The sequence below is a fragment of the Cannabis sativa genome, chromosome X, assembly GCF_029168945.1.
Source record: "Cannabis sativa cultivar Pink pepper isolate KNU-18-1 chromosome X, ASM2916894v1, whole genome shotgun sequence".
Lineage (NCBI taxonomy): Eukaryota > Viridiplantae > Streptophyta > Magnoliopsida > Rosales > Cannabaceae > Cannabis > Cannabis sativa.
Window position 1 is genome coordinate 16,266,177 of NC_083610.1, and position 20,995 is coordinate 16,287,171.

Genomic DNA, 20,995 nt, shown 5'->3' on the forward strand with positions numbered 1-20,995 from the left:
TGGGAATACTTTTCTTAAGACGAGATCTCCAACTTTGAATGTTCGGCCCTTAACTTAAACATTGAAGTGCCTAGAAATATTTCCCTAATACATTTTAGTTAGACCTGAGACTGTTCTTGGAGATCCTTGATTAAGTCCAAAGACTCTTTAAGCAAAGCGTGGTTCTAAGTTAGGTCATAAGTTTCTTGTCTGCGCGAAGGAATGGTGTTTTCAATTGGGATGCCTGCTTCCCATCTATAAGCCATTGAGTAAGGTGTGTGCCCCATTGAAGTTCATTCTGTGGTTCGGTATGCCCAGAGAACTCTAGGAAGTTCTTCCAGGCAATGGGCTTTGCAGGCCTGCAATTTTTCTTCAATGTGGTCTTTAAGATCTTGTTTACGACCTCCACTTATCTATTTTCCTATGGTCTGGCCACAACTAAGAAGCTTTTGATAATCTCGTGTTAGACACAAAAGTCTGTGAACTACACGCTGTCGAATTGCTTCTCATTATCTGAGACAATCTTATGTGGAAGGCTGAAACGACACACTATATTTTTGATGACGATATCCAAAGCCTTCTTCAAGGTGACTATATTCATGGGTTTTGCTTCTACTCACTTGGTGAAGTAGTCTACAAAAACTATGGCATACTTGACTCCTTATTTTCCAGTTGGTAGAGATTCCACTAAGTCGATTCCCCAAACAGCAAAAGGCCAAGGACTATTCATCAAAGTGATTTCTATTGGCAAAGCTCGTGGAACCTTTGCATAGTGTTGTCATTGTTCACAATTCTGAACGTACTCAATGCAATCTTTCTTCATTGTTGGATAGAAGTACCATTGACGAAGAATCTTCTTTGAAAGGCTCGATCCGGAAGTATAGTCTCTTCCTTCTTCTCACGGATGCACCTCTTGGTCTTCCTTGTTCGGGTGCACCTCCTTAACTCTCTAGAGGGCGTTGTCTACTCCATCACCTAGAAGGCTGAAAGGGCTTTCGGGAGCAGGAGGATCTCGTCTCTAAGGGCGAGGCTCCTAGAAGTGTGATGGGCTTGAGCCGCACTTAGGCCCGCCTCCGGTTTGTACTGGGCTTTCGTATGCTGGAAGGCTCGAGCCACTGATCACATGGATCTTAATACGCCACATGTCGTTTTTCTGAAAACGTGAATAACAAAAAAAAATTATGCATAATTAAAAAAATGAAAAGAAATTAAAATAATTATTGGAACACAATATAATGTAGATAAATTATAAAAATGTTAAGAGTTATTTTTTAAAATTAATTTGAGTTTTTTTTTTTTAAAAAAAAAATATTGGGGTATTTTTTTATAATTTTGTGAGTTGAAAAAAAAAATAGAGAATTACTCCATATAATATATAGGGTGATTCTACAATGTACCCCCTTAAAAGGGATGTACTGATGCACCCTTAACTTGTTTCGGCATCCAGAAGAATTTTTTAGTCTAATTTTTTTTCATATTCATATACGTTATAGCTATTTAAGATATCCTACAAAATTTTAAAAAATTCGGAATAATTTACAATATAGAAAATAATGTTCAAACAGTCTATTTTACACGCGTATAAAATAAAATAGTCACGCGTGCAACACACTGTTTGAACATAGTTTTCGGCGTGTTAAACTTTTCCGAATTTCTTAAAATTTTGCAGGATGTCTTAAATAACTGTAACGTACATGACCATGAGAAAAAATTTGACTAAAAAATTATTTCGGATGCTAAAACATATAGGGGTGCATCAATATATCTATTTTAACGGGTGCATTATAGAATTTTCCTAATATATATATTTTTTTAAAAAAATGGATAGTTTGGGTTCCTCCCATGAATTGCTATATAAATTTTGGTTGCAATTCAGATTTCTTTGTTAATTGCTATATGGATTGTTATGTAGATTTCTATAAAAAAAATTGAAAAAATAAACTATTTTAGAGTTAAAAAATAAAAAAAATCCTTAAATAATTTTAATATTAATGGAGCTTACGTTACTGTGGTTCCGGAGGAGAAAGAGAAGACAGTTTTCAACTTCTACTCTAAAAGGCCACAGCGATCGCGAACTCTCTTTCTCTCTGTGAGAGCTATTTCCCGCCAAGTTTTAAAAGCTTCATTGACCAGTCACTACTGTCCGAGTCTACTTTAACATCCATGGAAGTGGACTCCGACCCAGACCTTCTCAAAGCTCCGTCGACCAGGTCCGGCTCCTCTCTCTCTCTCTCTCTCTCTCTCTCTCTCTTCCATATCTGCAAATTTTGAGCTGAATCATTTCTTGATATTTCCTACTGGGGTTTATGGGTGTTTGAGATGCTGGTAATCTCTAAGTAGTAATTTTCTTAAGTTTTCATAAATGGGTATTAGATCTAGTTGCGTTTACTTGTAATACAACCCTGAGTGTTTTTTTTTTTTTTTTTTTTTTTTTTTTTATTTAGGGAAAATTTTATTTGTCATTTCTTTATTTGGTGGCCTACCCTGAAATCATATTTTATTTGAAACTATATTGAACCATATTTTCCAGGCACAAATGCTCTGCATGCTACAAGCAATTTAAGAAAAAGGAACATTTAGTTGAGCACATGAAGTGTTCATTCCACTCTGTTCATCAACCTAGATGTGGGGTGTGTAAAAAGCATTGCAAGTCTTTTGAATCACTCAGGGAACATCTCACTGGTGGGAATATAAATATAATCAAATGTTTCTTTTGAATCATATTGTTGTATTGTCTTTTGCATTGCTTTTCATTGATAAAATTCTCTCATTTAGGTCCATTGCCAAAGTCAAATTGTTCAACAATTTATTCCGAACGGGGTTGCAATCTATGCCTCAAAATCTGTGATAGCCTCACTTCTCTCAATGACCATAAGAAAATTTGTTGCCTATCTGCACCTGTTCCTTTAGTAAGCCTTCCAGTATACAAACTCCTCTGGGATAACTTTTTTATCTGTTGATTCATTGTTCTAGTATTGTTAAGTCTATTGACTTTACTGGACATGTACTTAATCATTTCAGGGCACTACTAAGAAGTCGGATGCAGAATCTCAGATTGAGGTTTCAAACTCTAATGATGTAAACCTAATTGGAAGTGGTTCTAAAGCGGTAGCTTTAGACTGTGAAATGGTAGGAGGTGGAGATGATGGAACACTCGACGTCTGTGCTAGAGTCTGCCTCATTGATGAAGATGAGAATTTGCTGTTTCATGCTTACGTGCATCCTCTAATTTCTGTCACTAATTACAGGTACTTGTGTTGTTGATTATGCTGCTTTCTTTCTAACGAGTTTATTGGGAAATTCCTTTTTGTTTGAAACTAGGATAAACTCTAGCAATTTCTATGTAGAGGGTACCCAGAAGGGACTCGAACTCTGATGCCTGACCATTTGAGCTACTCCTCTTAGGTAGTTTTTGGGCAATTCCATTGTGTGCTGAATACTCACATAAATCCCTAATGGTTACAGATATGAAGTAACTGGATTAACAGAAGAGCATCTGAGTAATGCCATGCCACTAAAAGAAGTGCAAGAAAAGATTTCACAAATTCTGTACAATGGAGAGTCTACTGGGAGTGAATGGTCGGATGGTGCTAAAGCCAGACTTCTTGTGGGACATAGTATAAAGCATGATTTGGATTGCTTGAGAATGAATTATCCTGATCACTTGCTAAGGTATTTCAGCATTACGACTCTCTAATTAAAAAGTTATGGGCAGTAATTTATCTTACAGATGTTTGTAGGTAAGCTAAGCTTGCACCAATATGATCATGTGTTGTTATAAGCTTCTAGTACATATTTGTGTTGTTGCCTGAAATTGGCATTTTCTTGTCTAACGGATACTTATTTTATACACAGGGATACTGCAAACTATCGACCATTGATGAAAACGAACCTGGTTAGCCACTCTCTGAAGTACCTCACACGAACATATCTGGGGCAAGTTCTATGAAACTCAACTTCTTTTGGTTGTTATTTTTGTTGATTATGGAACAACTTTAATGTGCTTTTTCAATTAACTTCACGTGAATCTTTTCTTCTTCTTCTTAACAAAAGAAGAAATCAATTTTAATCTCCATTGTTCTATATCCTCAATCATTGCATTGCATTGGTTTTTTGAGTCACTAGTAATAAGCTGATGCATTAAGCAAATGCAAAGTGCTGTGGTTCAAGTGCCTCTCTTTCTTGGCTTTCCAGGTATGATATTCAATCTGGCACGCACGATCCATACGAAGATTGTGTGTCTGTAATGAGACTTTACAAAAGAATGCGTGATTTAAACCACGAAGAGAGCATTGAGGCATCATTTTCTGTTCACCGTACCGAAAGCTTCAGAGTTGATCTGAGTTCATGGACCAAAGAACTGGAGACGATGACACCAGATGAGCTTTATCAAATGTCCACATCCAACTACACGTGCTGGTGCCTAGATCAAAGGCAGAATGCAAATACCAACTGAACTCTTACTCTATCCATAGGAAGATATATGATGAACTCTTGAGGTTAGTTACTCAAGTTTTGTTTTGGCTCAGATTAACGCCAAATTAAATATCATTAGGATATTACAGATCTTGTAATGCTGGTGACTTTTATTTAATTTTATTTGTAGTGTATAGAGTTTGTAAATACACATTGTGTGGTTCCCTTCCTTTAACCATCGCATTGCATTGGTTTTGACTTTTGAGTTAAAACTCTCTTCTATGATTTAAATTTTATACATCTTCCATATAGGATAGGTGGAAAAGAACAGCATTTTTTGTATTTGTGCCATAAATAAGAGTACATAGGGTGTTCATTGGACCACATCCAATATTTTTAGGCCTATCCAGATCCGATCCAATTGTATATTGAATGTTAGATTTTACCATTCAATCTGATTCAATTAATTTTAGTCATCTAATCGATCCAACATTAGATCGATTCTATCCGTTAGATGTATTTCATATATATTTATTGGTTTAATTCGGTTTTATCCAATATTTTAGACCTAGTTTTTTTAGATTGGATCGGATCCATCTAATATTTTAGGTCCAGTATGCATTCGATCAATCCAATCCAAGAAAAAAAGAATTAAATTTTAATGTTAATTTTTATATATACATATATATTTTATTTATAACAATATAAAATCTAATTACTCATTCAAAGTAAATGAAAATACTGATTAGTTTGATTGGATGTTGGATGTATTGGAGTTTTGGACACCCCATCCAACATCCGATCCGATCCAATTTGATATTTAAAATTAACATCCAATTCGATCCGATCACAATTGGACATCCAATTTCGACGATCGATTGTAATTGGATCGATCGATTCTCATTGGATTGGATTGATTTATGCACACCCTTAAGAGCATGCACAACATTATTTGTAATCTCATAAATATTACGACTAAATAATACCTCAAACTCTTAAGGATTATATCTAATTTAGTGGTTCAAATTTTAAGACACACGTAAAAAGTATAAGCAAGTAGGGCCGATTGCAACTATAAGCAAGACCTTATCTTATATCCTAGGGCTTTTTAGAAAAATATTTGCTTTTAGGCAAGAGTTTACAATTTTAGTGTCATCTTTTTATAAAACAATTGTAAAACAATAAAATAGAACAATTAAAAACAACAGTTGAACAATTAAAAAACAACCATTAGAACAACAATGAAAATTTAACACAGTACACAGTATAAAAAAATGCATAGTATTTTTGAAAAAAAATTCCACCCCACCATACAAAATAAAATGAAAATTTTCAGTATGTGGTATAAAAACTCATATATCCTATAATGAGAATAATGTAGCATACACGTTAAATTTAATTATTTTTTATCTATAAATTAATTTTAAATTATTTATTAGTAGAAATTACATAAATTATAGGAAAAATTTATTTTTTTATGACATAGTTTTTTAATTCATTTGAGCTATGGATTTTTAACAATCTTTACCTTTTTATGGGTTAATATATACCATATTTTGGTTAAAATATTTTGAAATACCATATTTAATTTGCTTTCCAAAATTCTCGCAGTCAATTAAATCCCTTCATATTTCTCTTCATGCATCATTCTAAGAGAAGTGATCTCATCATTGGAGAGCTGATAATCACGAAGGATCTCATCATTGTTGACATCCAGCTCCCACTTGAGGTGTTTGGTGGTGGAACCGATGTTGCTTGTAGAAGTAGTACAAGTGGAGAGAGCCTTGGCAATCTTGTCGCAATCATCGGCGAGTGCATCGACCTCGACCTCGACCTCGACGCAATCCAAGGCATTCTGAGCAGCGACGAAGGCTTAAAGATACTTTTGGTTGATGGAGAGAGATCGATTGTAGATCAAAGATTGCAGCAAAAATGAGGTGTTTATTTACGTAGAAGGAGGAGAGAGTGTTGAGAGAGACCAACAGACCTGATGACTAGTTCTCGTGGTTTCCAATACTTTTTTCAAAAGAACTGCGAGTGAAAAACTAGGAGTGTCTGCAATTTTTTTTTCGAGTCTGACAAACTGAAACCCAACGATTCTCCACAACCACAACTTCATTTTTCTATGGGTTTGAAAAGATTTTAGCAACCATTTATCCAAAGTGCAATCACACTATCTTCATACTTGGTTAACTACTCTAAAACTTATTTTACACTCAATTATATATTTCATTGTTTAATAAACAACCTACTTTTTGATTCAATATTCACCAACCACTTGAATACATGTCCATTAAATTGCATCTTAGTTCATAAGCTTTTCCCATTCTGGATGAGCATACATGTTCATCATTACTTAATAAGACAATATTTTTTTGTAATTTCAATAGTCACCTCGTATAACAGATTGTCCATTCGGTCAAATATAAGAGTATTCTCTATCATTACTGCATCACCATGAATAATTTAAGAAATCTTCTTTACCTTAGTGATATCACTATTCTCCCTAACGTTCTGTTATACGTTATCTTTGTAACGTCCCTACTTCAAGCTTCTATTGGGCCTTCTCTTCACGGACTATTGGCTTTTATATACAGGTACGTCACTCTGGCTACGTCCTGGATTGATCACTGACCCTTCAGGTCAACTCGAGTGTTCCTAACGTGCTTTGTTCTGACTCGCAAGCTTCTTGAAAAAACTTCCTAAGAACTCGCCATTCCTGAAATGACATCACCTCAGATCAAGGACTAACCGTAATTTTTTTTTCGTGATAGGCTACCAAAAACAAGATACACCTTGCTAATTTAGGTAGTCCCAATCAATCCATTCAAATCCCTTACAACTATGTAGTCCCATACCTACATAGTGTCAGAATCATCATATACGACATTCCCCAAGGCGATGTGAGATCGTATAGCTCCCAGTCTATTCCTATAGATCACGGGACTCTGACTGTCACAGTTTGACTCATGCCCCGTTTGATCTCATTTTTCCCCCTTCGTAGTGAATAGGTTAACCCACATAATCGTTGCCTTTAATTCATCTAGGATTCCAGACAATACTCATAAATTGTCCCACCTTTACCAATACTAGATCACTTCTAAACAAAAAGATTCTTTTCTCTGAATCAATTAAGTCGATGCCTGCATTGGCTACTCATGTCCCATGTTTCGCTTGGGAATAACATCAAATTTAACTCATACTGTCATTCCTCTAATCTGTCTACCCTGTCAAATGAGCTACCACTAAATAACATACATGCACAGTCCATTCAGATTTCTCTAACTGAATGCATAATGTTTAATATCAATATCAATCGAAACAATACTTATAATATTGCCCATAAAATTCTAACTTGAGTCGGTCGAAGGACCGATACCCGAGTCCCCTTGAGTCATAACCGGCACTTGGGTTGGACCCGTATACTCTTCTATTTTAACATCAATCTTTCTTAATTGTGGGCAGATTCTTTTCAAATGACCCGCAATTCTACAATAAAACAAGATTTGGCTTTACATTGGCTCAAATGGTACATTTTTGCATCTTAAACACTCAGGATAAGGTCGCCATTTTTTAGTCTCACATTGACCGCTATCCTGGTCACCTTAGAAGTTCCATCCCACGATTGGTGGTTTATTTAGTTTTTGCCTTCTGATCTGCTCGTAAGTTGGTTCCATGAGTTTCACCGCATCCAGTGGTACAACAGGAAGTGTCGGTGGTACAGGAATAGACACAAGACGAGCATGTTGTTCTCTTAGATCTTGAATCTTTTTCCCCTTGTTGTCTAATCATATCCTGCATAGCAGAATTTACATGTTTCCCGTATTGCAGCAATAAAGGATTCTCTTCCTTACCATTTGTCCCGAGCCCAGACAGCTCGCTAATCAGGCTATTCGATTGCCCTTACTGTATAATGTGTCACACATTTAATCCACATCTTTCAAGCATTTAAAACTCATCAAGATATCAATATCAATATGCATGTACCATATACATATTCTTATCATAATCATCACTATGATACCTTTCCCAACATACTTTATGATAGTCTAGGCAGGTAATCTAATAGCAAATAATATAAATATTTGCTATATCATGAGTCGACCTTTCTTCACAGCAATTGTACATATTCGACCAGTCTTTAGGACCTTTAAAAGTATGGCAGCTCTGATACCAAGTTATAACGCTTTAATTTATAGGGACACCATGTGTGTGATTTTATAAACTAATTTAATACTAATAGATTTATTTAATTATTAAAAAAAACGTGATAATATTAAAACTTGACTAAAATAAAACATTAAAAACGGGCATCATAACGACATTAAAAATGTTTTCTAGGGATCCCCATTATGAAAGGTTTACAAAAAGACTATATACGACGACAATTCAAAACATAAAATCAAAATACGCAGCAGATACAACCTGAAAATAACTCTTGGCAACTCGGCACACATGCTGATATGGTCAACATGTACATTGCTGGAGAAGATTGTCACCTCATGGTTGATCTAGCTTTTCTTTGCCTTTACCTACACCACATAGCACCCGTGAGTCACAAGGACTCAACAAGAAAAGTAATAACAATAATCATATAGTTTATTATTCGGATATTATCATTTATACTTAGACAATCAGAATCAAACAATCACGCATTACTCATAAGATGAAATCCAAATCACTTTTAGCATCTGCCACGAATAACATTAGTATTAAGATATTTTGTAATACAAAACTATTATACCAATAATAGAAATTATATTCATTTAATAATATAAATTATATATATATGTTACCTCATAAAGTAACAATCTTCATTATATCACATTATCCTTAAAAAATTATTTATAAGGTAAACAAATACATTTAAGGTGCAAAATATAACTACAAATAACACCCTATCCATATCAAAAAGTGAGACTTTTTTTTTTTTTTTTTTTTTTTGAAAATGAAAGTCATTTTATTAAACGAAAATCTCCATTACCAAACTAGGCAACAACTCAACTGGAACAGTGTCCAAATTGAACAGGTGATCAGGGTGAGATATTCCTCGCAAAGGAATGAGCCGCTACATTTGCTGATCGTTTTACAAAATGAAAAGAAACATTACGCAAAGAACTTAACAAATTCCTACAATCACTAACAACTTTGCCAAATAAAGAAATCATAACCATAGCACTATGGACAGCTTGAACAACTGAAAGGCAATCCGTTTCTAAAGTCACATGAAGCCATGAATGATCCTTGATCCAACTCAATGCCTCCCGGACTCCAATTGCTTCGGCCACCACAGGAGAAATCGAGTCATGAAACAACTTTGTACCGCCTTCAACAAAGAAACCGCTAGAATCTCTAGCCACAAAACCAACTCCATAGGTAGAGGAATCATTAAACACAGCCGCATTGACATTCACCTTAATACTATTAACACTTGGAGCACTCCATTGCTCAGCCCCATCCCTCGGAATGAACCCAGTGAACAACAACTCATTGTTTGAATTCTGAGCAACACGCCATTGATTAAGATAGTTTGTTGCAGATGCAATGATGCCTTCGATCCCCATAACTTTGTCTTGCCAAACTTTATCATTCCTAGCATTCCAAATTGCCCAGCACAAGGCCACCAACAAGTTTGCATTATTCAAATCAAGTATTTCAAAATGATACATGCACCAACCCAAAAAAGAGAACTCCTGCTGCAATATCGTGCCAATACCCACCCGATCTCACACAGCTGATGCAACTGGACAAAATAAAAGAGCATGTTCAATGGTTTCCGGAGCCATATTGCAGACCGAACAAGTGGAATTCACATGTACTTTTTTCGATTGCAGCTGGGTCATTGTTGGGAGACAACTTTTTGTTGCACGCAATAACAGATTTTTTATTTTCGGTGGGGTTTTTCGCTTCCACAGCTTCCTCCAAAACTTGTCTTCGACTGAAACATCCAACCCAAACTCACCACTAAGTTGTTGGAGAAGCTTATATGCACTCTTCACTGAATACAACCCAGAAAGATCAAGCGACCAGTTTAAGGTATCTATCGTTGGTCGAGACAGAACAGGAATAGACTGCACCGACAATCTATCATGAGGCAACAATAAATCACTAAGAATAAATAAAAAAGTGAATCTTAAGTGGTGTAAATTTGGATTATTAACGGCAAACTACACAAATTTTAAAAGAAGAAAATCAATCAATTAGTATATTAGGCTTTGTTTTTTTGTACAAGAAAAAGAAAATTTAGGTTAAGGTAGTAAAAGTAAAGAAAACGACACCTATTAACTATTATAGGCTTCTTCAATATAATTATTATTATTTTTGCTAAGATCTTCTTCACAATTCAAACCAATTTTCAGGCATAGACAATGGAATGCCCCTCTAGACTGACTTTTTTTTTTTTTTTTTTTTTTTTTTTTTTTTGTATAATATAAAAATTATTCCCCTCACAAAATCCCAAATCTTTTTTTCTGAAGAAGTGAAAAAAAAAATAATAAAAAAATAAAAGCATAAATAAAGCAAATTCGATTGGCTATTTCCCTCTTTTTACTCTTCCATTTTCCATTTCCATTCGAGTAGCAGTAGAAGAAGTAGTGGCGAGTTCTCAGATTCTAAGGTCTCCCTCAACCTCGTTGAGGAGGAAGAAGGAGAAGTAATAGAGTAAAGTTTTGGTCTTTATAGAGAGAGAGAGAGAGAGAAACTAGGGGCCATGGCGGTGTCCGTACAGAAACCGACGAGTCATCTGTGGGACACCGTGCTGGAAATCACCAAGTCAGCTCAAGAAAGGAACATCGATCCTCATCTCTGGGCAACGCAAATGAGTTCGAACCTTAAGTCGGCTGGGGTTCCTTTGCCCTCCGTTGAACTTGCTCACCTCCTGGTTTCTCACATCTGCTGGGCTAATCACGTGCCCATCACGTGGAAGTTCCTCGAGAAAGCTTTGACTGCTATGATCGTCCCTCCCATCCTCGTCCTTGCTCTTCTTTCCGCAAGGTATCCCCACTTCTCTCCTTTTTCCCACCAAATTTATGGGACCACTGATGAATGGGTCTGTCTCTGACTCTTCCTTTAACTTGACCATGCAGCTCCTTTTTTTCTTTTTCTTTTTTTTTTTTTTGGAAGAAAAATTTGTTTTTGTGGTGCATTGACATGGAGTTTGTCAAATTCTCTAAAAGAGTTGGCTTCTGTACTTCGTGGAAAGCAAATTCATCTATCTATCTATATATATGATGCATTGTATTGTAATGGCGTTTATTTTCTTAGTCAATTACAACTGAGATTCGGATGTCTTGTGGCATAGTTTATCAAAATCTTTGAAGGGTTTGCTTTTTCTTCACTTATTATTGATTGGTTACTATTGATATCTTATACTTTGTTTGTTCTGTAAAGGGTCATTCCAAATCGACAGCTCCATCCCACGGCTTACAGGCTTTACATGGAGCTTCTTAAGAGACATTCATTTTCATTCACCTCTCAAACAAGTGGACTTTATAATCAAAAGTAAGGGTTAGAAATAGGATATCGTTTTGTTGTTTCTTACAAAATAGAAAAGAAATTGTGTTTATTGTTTGACCTCCTTGCTCAGAGGGGTTTACCATTCAACCTAATTGTCTTTTCATAAAAAATAAAGTTAAAGATGCTGTTTTTTTGCTTAAAGAAAAAATTAGTAACTTTTCTATTGGTTTCATTTTTTATTTTATGTGTTTGCAGGATCATGAAGTCCATTGATGAAGCTCTACATCTTTCCCAGTTATTTGGTCTTCAAGTTGCTGAACCAGGGGTTCTGGTTGTTGAATTTGTCTTTTCAATGGTTTGGCAGTTAGTCGATGCAGCATTAGATGATGAAGGGTTGCTGGAACTCACCCCTGAAAAGAAATCTAGATGGCCAACCAGGCCACAGGATATGGAAATAGATGGTCAAGATTGCTTTTTTGAGAAAAGAAGTGACAGTGAAGTCTTGCACAAAGCAAATACTACAATGGCTATTGAGATTATTGTAGAGTTTCTTAAAAACAAAGTCACCTCTAGGCTTTTGTACTTGGCTCGTAGAAACATGTAAGAACCCTAGATACTTACCACACATTTTCTTTTAACTCTCCATGCATGCTAGGCTTTATTCTGCTACATGTTTGTATATTTAGAATAATTTTTGTAGTTACATTGAGTAGCTTGCTATATTTTTATAACCCGATTTTTGCTTTAGACCATCGCACTGGGGATCTTTCATTCAGCGGATGCAGTTTCTTGAAGCAAATTCATCAGTTTTGCGGAGTTTAAAACACATAACTCCCGATGTCTTTACACAATTGACATCTGATACTCGTAGGTTACTTACTCGTGAATGCAAAACAATATCACAGCATGATTTTCATGCAGTCTTGGCCTCTGGAACTACACTATATTCTGCTCAGCAATCTCATGGAGCTACTTCTTCCTCCTTTTGGCTTCCCGTTGATTTATTTCTTGAAGATGCTATGGACGGGTCACAAGTGGCAGCTACAAGTGCTGTTGACACTCTCATTGGTGCGAGTCAATTTAAACATTCCATATTGTTAATACGTGGACTGAATAAACTGTTGATTATAAATACAAATCAGTGTTTTGAAACAATATTCTTCTTGCAGGCTTGGTAAAGGCGTTGCAGGTAGTTAATGGTGCCACATGGCATAATACATTTTTAGGTTTGTGGATATCAGCACTTCGCCTAATCCAAAGGGTGAGAATTATAGCAAGTTGTCTTCACTGTTGATTTTATGATGATGTTAATTTTACTCGAGACTAGACAATTTAGTCTGTTTGTCTCTATGCACATGAGCATCACATTTGATGTTTTTGGTGTCAGTTGTTTGTAAATGAATAGTTTGGTGGAGCTTTGGCACATGAACTGCAGACAATTTTTTGTTTTGCACAAATAGCAATTAAATTTAGGCAAGTGTCCTGCCGTCATTTTTACTTGAACAAGCAAACGTTTTAGACTTGGCTCATGTACAACCATACCCATGTGGCTTGCACAGCTTTTCCTTTATATACATATATTTGTATATAAAATCATGCTTAATGGTTCTCTTATAAGCCTGAAAATCAAGTATTGCGTATGGAAAAAATGGGAATGTTTAATTTTTAATTTTTTCTTTAGTTTTTTTTTAGTTCAATTTCAAGATAAACATTGATCTGCTTTGCTTTTTTTCATTTTTTTTAGGAAAGGGATCCTAGAGAAGGTCCTGTGCCTCGTCTTGATACCTGCTTATGCATGTTATTGTCTATTTCAACGCTTGCGGTCACTAACATTGTTGAGGAAGAGGAAAGTGAAGAGATGGAGGAAGCTGAACAATGCTCTACTAATCAAAGGATAGACAAACAGTCTTTTGGACAGCGTCGCAAGGATTTAGTTACCAGCTTACAATTGCTAGGTGATTATGAGGGCTTATTGACTCCACCTCAATCTGTTACTTTGGCTGCCAATCAGGCCGCAGCCAAAGCAATGATGTCCATTTCGGGTCTTACTGTCAGCAATGGGTATTACGACTGCAGTGGTGGGAATGACATGCCAATAAATTGTAGTAAGTAATTGTATGTTGAAATACATTACATTTTTTTAAAACTTCTGTTCATATACGGGGATGCTTTTCTTTGGCACCTGGTGCACTAGTTTCTATGTTTCTCTTTCATCTATGTTTTGTTTATCAATCTATAAATTTCAAAGTTACTTTTTTCCCTTTATAAATAAATTAATTTGACTTGTCCAGTGGTTTGTTTTATTTTAACAATCTGCTATTCTCTATTTCCTGATTTCGGTGTCAGCTTAGATTTGCTGATTGTATCCCTGCTATATTTAGTGTTTTCTATTCACTAGAATTTGTGGAAGGAGCTCCTTCCTTTCTATTTTCCCTTAGTGTCTGTGTGGTTATAGAGCAGCAAGCTCTTTCCTTGGACACTTGCCAGCCTTTCTGTTTTTGTTATTTATTTATCTTTTGTTATCCTAACGTATTGTTCTGTCTTGCAGTTGGCAACATGAGACATCTAATTGTTGAGGCTTGCATTGCTAGGAATCTACTAGACACTTCAGCATACTTCTGGCCAGGCTATGTTAATGCAGGCAGCAATCATTTGCCTCGAAATATGCCTGGCCAAGTGACTGGCTGGGGAGCTGTGGTGAAGGGGTCCCCTCTAACTCCACCACTCGTTAATGCTTTGATTGCAACTCCAGCTTCTAGGTATGCTCCTTTTGTCTTTAGTTAAATCCTTTTTTTCTCTAGAGAATCTGTAATGGTGGAGTAATTACTTTATTTTGTTGATACCACGTTTTTGAACCAACCTTGCATGCATGGCTGATTTTGAACAGACTTTTCTAAATCTCCTTTTTCCAAGGCTAAATGTAAAATTTGTATCATTAGAGTGATTATGATATTCATCTATAATATGATATGAAATAAACATTTAACTAACCTTAAGAATTTCATTTAGCATATTTGTGGCAAAAATACTTTCGTTTCACTGGAAGGTTGCACGTTACACAATTTTATTTTTTGACGACAAAAGTACCTAAGATCAATTTTTAGTTGTACCGTAGATACCTACTCTGCGACAAATATTTTTTATTAGTATGATTATAGAAAATGAGAATTTGTAATATGTATATATTTTGGGTGAAAAGAAAAGAGTAATTTGCGGCATAAATATCTAAGTTTAACTTCTGGTTGAAAATAAATACCTAAGTTTAATCTTTGGCGGTAATAATGCCTAAGTTATATTTCTGGAATTCTATAGGTACCTGACCGTTAAATGTCAAGACATTATCCTGTCATTTTCTTATTGGTATATTTAATTCTTTTTAAAAAAAAAATTAATGAACTTGACCTATCAAGGATTGTTACGTGATAATTTAATTAACACTTAACAGTCAGGTACCTACCGAAGTTTTAGAATTATAACTTAAGTATTATTACTGCCAAAAATTAAACTTGGGTATTTATTTGCAACTGGGAGTTAAACTTAGGTATTTATGCCACAAATTACTCTTAAGAAAAATTGAAGTTATACTATGTCTTTAGTTTCTACTATATCTAGAAAGTAAGGTTTTAGAAAAAAAATTGAATTCCTCAGTTGAAAAGAAAAAAATTGTATTCTTAGGAGAGAAAGTGAATGAATAATTAATTGCTCTCACAAAGTGAGAGGTTCAACTCCCTTCTAACTTCTAAGTATCTAAAGAGCAATTGCTGTAGTTTTTCTAGTCCCCAAATATGGTAGGGCTAGGTGGGATCTTAGTTTCAAACAAAACAAAAGATTAATTATTGTAATACATTTTTGAATCATGTGTACTTGGTATTTTTTTAAACATCCAACTAAAGAAAACAGCCACCATTAGATTATGATCTAATCAAGATAAATGGTTAGGGAAAAAAATCATTACATATGGTGATATATATATTTTTTCTATCAATATTGTAGAACCCAATTTAAAGAAATAAACAAAAGCTTACTAAATATAATAAGGGGGGTTATGTTTACATATTTATCTCAAGTAAAATGACTAAATTGTACTCTTTTAAATCTTTAATTCTATTTGTAAAATTTTAGGCTTAGTTAGTATACCCAATATCTAATAGAATTTAATACTCTATTTTTTCTTTAAAAAAATTTGTATAATTCAAACCTAATAATAGGAACTAAATGGGGTGATGCTATATGAATAAATGTGTTTTCCTATTTATTGAACGGGTGTATTTTTGTAATATTTATTGAACTGGTGTTTTTCTATAATATTTCTTGACCATGATAGCCATCATCTCAGTTACACCCTTCTTTTTATTGAAGCCAGGTCTTTGAGATGTGTGTGTGTGTGTTTTTTTTTAACTTCGTAAATATACCCAATACTATGGCAACTGAATTTAAGCTCATGGATTTGATGGAAGCTTAGCAGAGATTGAGAAAATATATGAGATTGCATTGAATGGTTCAGATGATGAGAAGATATCGGCTGCTAACATTCTTTGTGGGGCATCTCTTTTTCGTGGTTGGAGTATTCAGGTCTTGGTGATTTTGTTTACTAATGAAAAAGGCAGACAACTTAAATCTAATCTCCCACTTTTTAGCTAGTTCTCTAAAGTTACTAATGTATATACTTTTTATTTTTTGCAGGAAAATGTGTGTCTTTTTATCATAGGATTATTATCACCTCCGGTTCCTGCAGATTACTCAGGAAGTGAGAGTCATTTGATCAGCCATGCCCCACTCTTCAATGTTCTTCTGGTTGGGACATCGTCAATAGATTGTGTACAAATCTTCTCCTTGCATGGCTTGGTAGGTTATAGTTAGAAATTCTCTTGCTGATATCCGCACTTAAATGTTGTCGTAAGCTAAAAATCGATTGTAAACAAAGTTAGAAATGATATATCCTCTGTAAAATAAATAAATAAAATTAAACTACAGTTGGTTTCTTAGACAGGATGTCAAGGACATGAGTTTAGTCTTTTGCCTTGGCATTACGGGGTAGTAGGTTTACCAGTCTTGTTTCATAATTTTGCAACGGAAGAAAATTCATTCTCCTTGTTTTTTGAATTGACATGGTAATTATCATTTGAGACTTCAAGTCCTGAAGAAACTTGTTCTTTTTGCTCTTTAGGAGACCTTTCTGCCATATAAAGTAATAAAGCGTAGTTGAGAATGAAGTTTTTAAACCTTTAAATTTTACTTGTATTTATTGTCAGGTTCCACTACTTGCAGGAGCATTGATACCAATTTGTGAGGTTTTTGGGTCTAGTGTTCCCAACATCTCAAGGACTCTTCCGACAGGGGAAGAACTTTCTTGTCATGCAGTTTTCTCAAATGCATTCACACTTCTACTGAGATCATGGCGATTTGATCATGCACCTCTAGAACATGTGATGGGAGATGCGAGGACGACAATGGGATCCCAACTGAGTCCTGAATACCTCTTATTGATTCGAAATGCTCGTTTAGCATCTGTTGGAACATCAGCCAAAGATCGAATTACAAGCAGGAGAATTTCTAAACTTATCACCTTTTCTACTGAACCTATAATATTGGACTCTTTTCCAAGATTAAAACTCTGGTACCAGCAGCATCAAAAATGTATTTGTTCTACACTCTCTGGACTTGTACCTGGGACCCCTGTTCATCAAATTGTTGATGCACTCCTAAGTATGATGTTCAGAAAAATAAGTAGAGGCAGTCAACCATTAACCCCTACAACTTCAGGAAGCAGTACTTCATCAATCTCGGGGCCTGATGACTCCTCAATTAGACTCAAAGTGCCTGCTTGGGATATCTTGGAAGCAACGCCTTTTGTGCTTGATGCTGCTCTTACAGCTTGTGCTCATGGACGACTCTCTCCCCGTGAACTAGCTACAGGTTTGTCAAAAAAAAAAAAACATTGGGGGTGTGGGGGTGGTTGTAGTAGTCTTTCAAAATTGATTTCTATTAGCCATTTTAAAGGGTTGCTTTGTTGAATGTTTATTGTTTTTTAAATTTATGGGATGTTGATCTGTTTCCTACTTTCTCAGGACTGAAGGATCTTGCTGATTACCTTCCTGCTACTTTAGCAACTATCTTAAGCTATTTTTCAGCTGAAGTAACAAGGGGGATATGGAAGCCAGCCTACATGAATGGAACTGATTGGCCAAGCCCTGCTGCAAACTTGTCCGCCGTAGAGCAGCAGATTAAAAAAATGCTTGCTGCCACTGGTGTTGATGTCCCAAGCCTCTCTGTTGGTACTCTCACTTTCATGTAGCTGAGCTCTGCAATTTTAATTTTGTTAAAATGTCTGTTATTAAATAGAAAATAAAATAAGTACTGATGTGGGACAGTTTCCAACATTCTCGAGTGAAGTTGCAGTCTGTTGAAATCTTAATGCTGAAAATTTGTCAGAATCAATTAGCTAACACTAAACTTCTCATCTTATTACTTGCAGGAGGAAGCTCTCCAGCCACACTTCCGTTACCCTTAGCTGCCTTAATAAGTCTTACAATAACTTATAAACTTGATAAAGCTTCCGAACGGGCCCTCCAGTTAATTGGGCCAGCTACAAATTCCCTAGCTACAGGTTGCCCTTGGCCATGCATGCCCATTATTGCCTCATTATGGTCACAAAAGGTAAAGCGTTGGAGTGACTTCCTGATGTTCTCTGCTTCGCAAGCAGTCTTCCACCATAACAGTGATGCTGTTGTTCAACTTCTTAAGAGCTGCTTTTCGTCCACGCTCGGTCTAAGTTCCTATCATATTCACAGCAATGGTGGGGTGGGTTCCCTTCTTGGCCATGGCCTTGGTTCTTTCTCAGGTGGCATATCACCAGTTGCCCCAGGGTTTCTTTACTTGCGTGTACATCGCTCAGTTAGAGATGTTATGTTCTTGACAGAGGAGATAGTTTCACTTCTCATGTTCTCAGTTAAAGAGATTGTAAGTTGTGGACTACCAAAAGAAAAAGTAGAAAAGTTGAAGAAGACCAAAAACGGTTTGAGATATGGGCAGGTTTCTTTAGCCACAGCTATGTCACGCATCAAGCTTGCAGCATCTCTTGGAGCTTCATTGGTTTGGATCACTGGCGGGCCCAGCTTAATTCAATGTTTGATCAAAGAAACCTTACCCTCATGGTTTATAGCAGCACAAGGATCATCAGAGCCAGAAAACCAAGAAACAGGATGCACATTATCTGTTCTCGGGGGATATGCACTTGCATATTTTGCTGTGCTCTCTGGTACATTTGCATGGGGAATCGACCCAGTATCACCCACTTCAAAACGTAGATCAATGATTCTCGGAGCCCACTTAGATTTTCTCGCAAGCGCACTAGCTGGGAACATCTCATTGGGTTGCGATTGGGCTACTTGGCGAGCATATGTGTCAGGGTTGCTGAGTTTAATGGTGGGGTGCACGAAGAATTGGATGATGGAAATCGATGTGGATATACTGAAGAGGCTAAGCAAGGGTTTGAGACAATGGAATGAGGAAGAATTGGCTTTGGCCGTGTTGGGGCTGGGCGGTGTTGGAGCAATGGGGGCTGCAGCTGAACTGGTTATCGAGAGCGACTTTTGAGCTTTTAGATGGACGGTAGGCTATATAGCATGAAACATTGATTTATTAACACGTACGTAAGTGTAGTTTGTTTTGTTATATCCTCCTTAGGATCTTTTTTCTCTTCCGAAATTTAGCTCATGTAAATTTTAATCAGGTTCAGGTTAAACATGTTTATTGGAATAATTATTGAAATATTCTTTAAATCAATCCTGCGTGACAATTATTATTCACCTTCATTGTATGATTTTTTTGGAAGAAAAATCTCAAAACTCCAACCTAAAGAGCAAGGGCTCTAAAAAAAAAGGAGGGAGAGGGGGATATCATTAAAAATTCATGGCTGCCACCCTACTTTACTAGTTGCTGTAGGTAAAACAAACTTAATAAGATTAGATCATCTCCAACGGGAGATGTAAAAATTGTACTATATTTGACATAAAAAGTAATTTTGTCGTGAATTTACATCAAATTTTAGCTTTGTGCTCAATGTATAATTAAAAAATTTTGATATAAAATTTAATATCTAATTAATATTTTATTAAAAAAGTAAAAACTAATAATTTTATTATCAATTTTATTATTATTTTAATATGTAAGTAAAAAAGTAATATAAATGTTTTATAATTTAATATTATAATTAAATATACTAATAAAATAATACAAATGACATAAATATAAATAAAAAAGTAGTGCATTTATTGTGGTGTAAATTTTAAATGTTGTGTCAAATTTGGCACAAAATTTGCTATCAGCTAAATTTACATCACTTTTTAGCAAACTATTGGAGCACACTTTTTATTAAATGAGTTATATTTTAACTTTCTACTACTTATTTACATCTCCATTAGAGACGCTCTTATGTGCAACAATATTAAATGTCTTAAAACAATGAGACAGACTCACATTATTAAAGAGATCTAAATTACAATAAATATATCGAAGAATTAAGCCTAACGATGAGTCTAAATGAACATTATTGTTAATTTTTTTAACTATATTAAGACAATCAGTCTTAAAATGAACATTTTCCAGACTAAAACAATGACATTGGACTGTTGCATGACGACAAACAAGAGCTTTAACAACTTCAGCCTGAAAATGTTCAATCATGTGCTAAATAGCTGAGATAAAGACAACTCCATGAGTATCACGAATAATCATACTCATACAACAAAAACCTCCCGCCACATCTAAAGCTGCATCAATGTTGACCTTAGAAAACTCGCCAAAAGGGGATACCCAACGAGGCACAATGAGAGGAGAAGAAGAAGACACGAGCGACCTTGATCAAACCCTTTTAGACTCTAAGGAGGCTTTTGATAATCACACAAAAAATTATAGGCCTAATTGACAACCAACTATGGAGACATCAGAGAGTTATTATGCACCATTTTATTTCTCCTATACCAAACTCTCCACATAATGACAAGAGCTATAACCACTTGAGAAATTGGTAACATGTCTACGAAAAGGTAGATAAAATTAATAAAATCAGTACAAGTAACCAAAGGGTCTCCGAGATTAAACTCACAAAGTTTTCGGCAATCTGAAAGAGTAGATCATCCAAACA

The 20,995-nt window shown here is 35.5% G+C and overlaps 3 protein-coding genes across 3 annotated transcripts in view; 2 read left to right on the plus strand and 1 right to left on the minus strand.

Annotated features, from left to right (window-relative positions):
* LOC115703200 (uncharacterized) overlaps positions 1–11,516 on the minus strand; it is a 49,829-nt gene extending 38,313 nt beyond the window's left edge. The window contains exon 1 of the mRNA XM_030630721.2: positions 11,474–11,516. The gene's annotated coding sequence lies outside the window, so the exon portion shown is untranslated. The remainder of the gene's footprint in view (positions 1–11,473) is intronic.
* Positions 1,976–4,667, plus strand: LOC115703138 (RNA exonuclease 4). Its single transcript, XM_061107094.1, has 7 exons — positions 1,976–2,189; positions 2,510–2,661; positions 2,755–2,888; positions 3,001–3,227; positions 3,445–3,651; positions 3,835–3,915; positions 4,174–4,667. The coding sequence occupies exons 1-7, from the start codon at positions 2,143–2,145 to the stop codon at positions 4,433–4,435; spliced, it is 1,110 nt and encodes a 369-aa protein (XP_060963077.1). The 5' UTR covers positions 1,976–2,142; the 3' UTR covers positions 4,436–4,667.
* On the plus strand, positions 10,758–19,658 carry LOC115703127 (mediator of RNA polymerase II transcription subunit 33B). The gene is made up of 12 exons (XM_030630629.2): positions 10,758–11,388; positions 11,785–11,895; positions 12,106–12,450; positions 12,599–12,918; positions 13,020–13,111; positions 13,595–13,955; positions 14,399–14,609; positions 16,308–16,422; positions 16,534–16,695; positions 17,103–17,766; positions 17,919–18,125; positions 18,326–19,658. The coding sequence occupies exons 1-12, from the start codon at positions 11,105–11,107 to the stop codon at positions 19,444–19,446; spliced, it is 3,993 nt and encodes a 1,330-aa protein (XP_030486489.2). The 5' UTR covers positions 10,758–11,104; the 3' UTR covers positions 19,447–19,658.
* The last annotated feature ends 1,337 nt before the right edge of the window (positions 19,659–20,995 follow it).

Coding starts and splice junctions, on each gene's coding strand:
- LOC115703138 (XM_061107094.1), top strand. CDS start 2,143: ATGGAAGTGGACTCCGACCCAGACCTTCTCAAAGCTCCGTCGACCAG. Junction 2,190..2,509: donor CTCAAAGCTCCGTCGACCAG/GTCCGGCTCCTC, acceptor CATATTTTCCAG/GCACAAATGCTCTGCATGCT. Junction 3,228..3,444: donor ATTTCTGTCACTAATTACAG/GTACTTGTGTTG, acceptor TAATGGTTACAG/ATATGAAGTAACTGGATTAA.
- LOC115703127 (XM_030630629.2), top strand. CDS start 11,105: ATGGCGGTGTCCGTACAGAAACCGACGAGTCATCTGTGGGACACCGTG. Junction 14,610..16,307: donor ATTGCAACTCCAGCTTCTAG/GTATGCTCCTTT, acceptor ATTTGATGGAAG/CTTAGCAGAGATTGAGAAAA. Junction 17,767..17,918: donor TCCCCGTGAACTAGCTACAG/GTTTGTCAAAAA, acceptor CTACTTTCTCAG/GACTGAAGGATCTTGCTGAT.